The sequence below is a fragment of the Dipteris shenzhenensis genome, chromosome 25 (assembly GCF_047967505.1).
Source record: "Dipteris shenzhenensis isolate YYH24624 ecotype China chromosome 25, Dip_SZ_1.0, whole genome shotgun sequence".
Taxonomy (NCBI): domain Eukaryota; kingdom Viridiplantae; phylum Streptophyta; class Polypodiopsida; order Gleicheniales; family Dipteridaceae; genus Dipteris; species Dipteris shenzhenensis.
Genome location: NC_141620.1, coordinates 52,746,352 through 52,750,697, shown reverse-complemented (window position 1 = coordinate 52,750,697; position 4,346 = coordinate 52,746,352). Strand labels below are relative to the sequence as shown.

The following is a 4,346-nucleotide window of genomic DNA, read 5'->3' as shown; positions in this document are numbered from 1 at the left end:
GGAAAAGAGGGCGGTAAGTTGAGAGAGAGAGAGAGAGAGAGAGAGAGAGAGAGAGAGAGAGAGAGGAGGTTATGTGTAAGTTAGACTGTAGTTGCATTGGAATATGTCCAAAGCTGCACTTAAGAAGTGGGGAAATAATATTTGGAAATCAAAATTATTAATTTCACTTCTTAAAACTAGTTTCATCACTAAGGCTACCTTTCAGGTAAGCCAAAAAGAAAGAGATAATTTGCCTCCTGAGATAGGAGGCAATTACAACTCGGGCCATTACAGACTTGAGCACCATGGGCATCGCCTGCGGCCTGCGGATCATGGGCCATGTCCATCCCATGACCTAGATGCTTTCAATGTGGGCATGGGCAGCTCTAGTCTTTAGACACCCTGAGATGGATTGTTAAAGACTAGAGAGGGCTTAGTGAATCGTTGCTTTTTGTTCTTAATTATTTCCTTATTAGCACTTCTAATCTTATCAATGCACGCGTCTGCGAAATATGTGTCACTTCCTGATCTTTTTAATTCAAGGTTCTCTGATCTCATCGCAAGTGCTTTCGAAACTGGCATTTGATAGAGGCTAATGCCTAAAATACAGTACAGATTTTGCCTAACCGAGCCCAATATGTGTAAGGGTAAACCTTATTTTATCTTATGTAATCAGGCTAGAAAACTTGTTTTTGCTACAGTTTTCTCGCGCTCGTAACAACCCAAAAATGTCCCTCTGCTCTGCAACAGATTTTTAGCTCGTGAGTGTCGTAGTCCCCAAATTTCTACATGGCTAACGTACGTGGGCGATCGGAGCATGTCACACGCCCCTCTTGATTATTCTTCACTTCTCAAGAAGGCCAACGAGATGAATGAGTTAATCCGATCCACCATCCAAATATATCATCGTCCATGAATGGACGAACATTCAAGGATCTCTCCGATCTGCAGAACGCATTGAACTAGCTTCTTTCGCTTTTGGGGTCTCATAAATAACGGTGCCATGCGCCAGTGCGAATGATCCAAGTTCCGGACGAGCAGCACTGGGTGCAATAGAGAGCGTAGGCAGGGTGGGTGGCCTGCATCTGAATGGTAGTTGCCATTTTTAATGCAAGAACAACAAGCATCCATGGAACTCTCGCAGACGTCCATCTCGACGGTTGCGAATCGACTGAATCGGCCATCAGCCATCTGATCAGTCGCTTATTTATACCCTGCTCATGCTGGAAGTCCTTCAGGGTCAGGCTGCAGTCTCCTTGTAACAATGGCAGCTCTCGACGTACAGCTTTTCATCGTGGCGTTGGTAGTTCTCTTTCCTGGTCGCACTGATCGTTTTAGCAAGCTCGTTCTGCTAAAGTAAAATTGTCGTAGTTTACTCCAGCCTGCAAATTCTTTCTTCTGAAGAGATTAATCGGGTGCCTGCGCTTTGATTGCTTCTTTTATCTTGCTCCAATGCTCGATTTTGCTAGTATTCTTTCCTCGCCGTGGGTGTGAAATAAACCGAACGGTTGCGGAGATGGTGGCCAATTCGAATCAGACCGAAAACTTCGAACTGCGTCTGACATGACCAACACAATGTTGCTTAGTGAATGATTTTTAGGCGGAATGAGTTTGTGAATGCGATTGTTGTAGGTTGTTTCCTTTTGTGGTAAAGCTTAAAGGAATTGCCATCCCGCAGGTGTTGTGTGTGCTTGGAGCATCAGAATGCGCGAGACAGACGACAACCCTCCCTTGGTTAAGCTACTGGCACCAGAAGCTTCCCAGTGTGCGAGCTCCGGAGAGCATGTCCGCTCTGTCGTCCCCTTTAACCCCTGCAGAAACTGCCAACTATGTGAAGAAGTTGCAAGCGGGGTCCTTAGCTACCGACAGCAAAAGTCTCTGCACGGCGAGTAACCTTCTCTGCGACGAGAAAGTTACTAAGGGCCCAATTGTCTGTGTAGCTCCCTACTTTTACGAGTATGGAACTGCAAAATGTAAGGCTGATCTAGTCAGCTCCAGCAATGCGATGGTTTCAGATGTGTTCTTTGAGCCAGCCAAGTTATCGGTGGGTAATCGGATAGTGTATCCTCGACTTGCCAACGATCTTCAAGGACGGAAATTTCTGCCAGGAGCCCTCGCCAAGGTAATGCCGTTCAGTACGGACAAACTGTCGGAATCCTTGATTGTCCTGAATATACCAAGCGATTCAAATATGGCCGCGAACATGGAGCAAACGCTCTCCTTCTGCGGATCTAATGCCGCGGAGGGAGAGGTGAGGACATGCCATTCCTCCATCGAGTCAATGGTGGATTTCGCAGCGAGCAACATGGGCACCAAGCTGGCGGTCTTCTCACCGGAATACGTCTCTACTCAGAGCGAGCCAGTGAGGATCCTGGACACGACTCCTCTGTCGAGCTCGGAGAAGAAATCCATGACGTGCCATGATCTGATGTATCCATATCTAGTGTATGGCTGCCATGTGATGGGATCGTCTGAAATTTTCGACGTAAAGCTGGAGAGGAAAGGAGGTGAGACGTTTCATGGAGCTGCAGTATGTCACACAGATACGAGTTCGTGGAACGAAGATCATCCGGCATTTGCTGCTCTGGGAGTGAAGCCTGGGGAGAGCGCAATCTGTCACTGGGTTCCTCAGAACAACTTTGTTTGGATACATTCACAGTAAGCTCTACCAGTCAGTCCGTATACACTGCCATGCATAGCATCGCCTATAGCACAAACCTCCCACCTATTACTACTTCTACTGCAGTGCCTGTCTGTCTATGAACATGTTTTCTGTCAATAAATATATATTTACTTTTCTTCATAACATGAATATAAAGAATTCCATTAGTTAACTGTGTTTTGGCCCTGCCAAGGAGGGGCGGTGTCGGTGTGCATGTGTGCACGCACGCACGCGTGTGTTGGGAAAGTGCTAGGTCTTTTTGGCTAATTTGGGTCGAGGGTCTGTTTTTTTTCTTTGTTTTAGGTCAAGTTGACCATGCTAGACATTAGGTTAGTGTTTAATTTTTAGTTTGTGAACGAAAGGTTGCCATTCTTTAACTACTTTTCCTTTCATTATGGCAAGGCCTTAGTGATTTTGCCACTTCTAGAACCTATGTAGTGCTTTTGTATGAACATATGTTGTGTCAATAATATATTGCAATACTAGATTTGCTTACTGTGAATAACTAGTTGAATAACTAGTTCATGAATAACAAAAGTCTCATGAATGTGGGATTCAAGAGTTTTCATGTGGTTATATTGTTTCCGTGATTATACTTTTGGTTTGTTCCAAGAGTTCTCATGGTGCAAGGGTATGATGCTAGGATGGGCAATTAAGCTGTTCATTTTCTTGATGGACTTCGCATGTGTGAATGACCAAGTTGCCCAAGTTTTTGTTTTTCATGTTTTATTAGACCTACAATTAATTTCCTCACTTTGTAAAGAATCTCCCTCTACCTTTGTGCATTAATGCTACAATTGGAACAAACAGCACATGTTGTATTTGAGTCCCACCACCGATATTTCACTACTACACACGCATCCTATTGCGACGTTTACGTACCGACGATTAGCGCCCGCTTAGCGTTAATCGTCGGTATAAAAATCGGGTGTCGTAAATTATCGTTATATAGCGACTTTTGCTAAGCGTCGCTATATAGCGATGTTAGTAAAAGTCGCTATATAGCGACTTTTAATGGTCGCTATATAGCGACACTGAGACAATATATTATAGCGACGTTTTATAGAGGTTTTTTTTTTTTTTTTTCCTTAAAAATTATTTTCTTCCAATGACAAAATTTTTTAAATTTTCATACATGTTTGAGCTCATAGAGAATTAAAAAATGAGAGCATGTACATCAAGCCTTTGAAGCTCATATATTCATGTCCAAGTTTGAGATGAGAAAAATCAAATTAAATAAGAGCATTTACATCAACTGTTTCATCTTGAGCCAAGTCTAAGGCGTCAAGCAAGTCTATCTCCAACTCTATACCGAGTTGATCTCCTATATCATCATCGTACTCTAGCATCGTACGTTCACCTAAAAGTATTTGATCATCTTCTTCAATTAAGCTTAAGTGTGGTGATTGATCTTGACGATTGTTGTCTTCCTCGTCAATATCGTGATCTCCATCCTCCTCCCGTGCGATGTCATTATGCGCATCTTCCTCTTGCCTCATATGGTGATCTACATCTTCTTCGCTAGATTCATCAATTGGATCCGGCATTGGTAGTGGCATCTCCATATCCACATCTCGATCTTCAAAAATCTGCTTACTTCGTGGTGCAACTTGGATCACGTACCACCATCTTGGATCAGAACGATCTGGATGAAAAACCACCTATATTGAAGATGAAAAATCACGTGCCAAATGTCGTCAATTAT

The 4,346-nt window shown here is 43.5% G+C and overlaps 1 protein-coding gene across 1 annotated transcript; it reads left to right on the top strand.

Annotated features, from left to right (window-relative positions):
• Positions 1–1,215: 1,215 nt before the first annotated feature.
• Positions 1,216–2,773, top strand: LOC147886047 (BURP domain-containing protein 6-like). Its single transcript, XM_087396818.1, has 2 exons — positions 1,216–1,282; positions 1,658–2,773. Exons 1-2 carry the CDS (start codon positions 1,244–1,246, stop codon positions 2,639–2,641), a joined length of 1,023 nt encoding a protein of 340 aa, XP_087252944.1. The 5' UTR covers positions 1,216–1,243; the 3' UTR covers positions 2,642–2,773.
• The last annotated feature ends 1,573 nt before the right edge of the window (positions 2,774–4,346 follow it).

Coding starts and splice junctions, on each gene's coding strand:
- LOC147886047 (XM_087396818.1), top strand. CDS start 1,244: ATGGCAGCTCTCGACGTACAGCTTTTCATCGTGGCGTTG. Junction 1,283..1,657: donor AGCTTTTCATCGTGGCGTTG/GTAGTTCTCTTT, acceptor GCCATCCCGCAG/GTGTTGTGTGTGCTTGGAGC.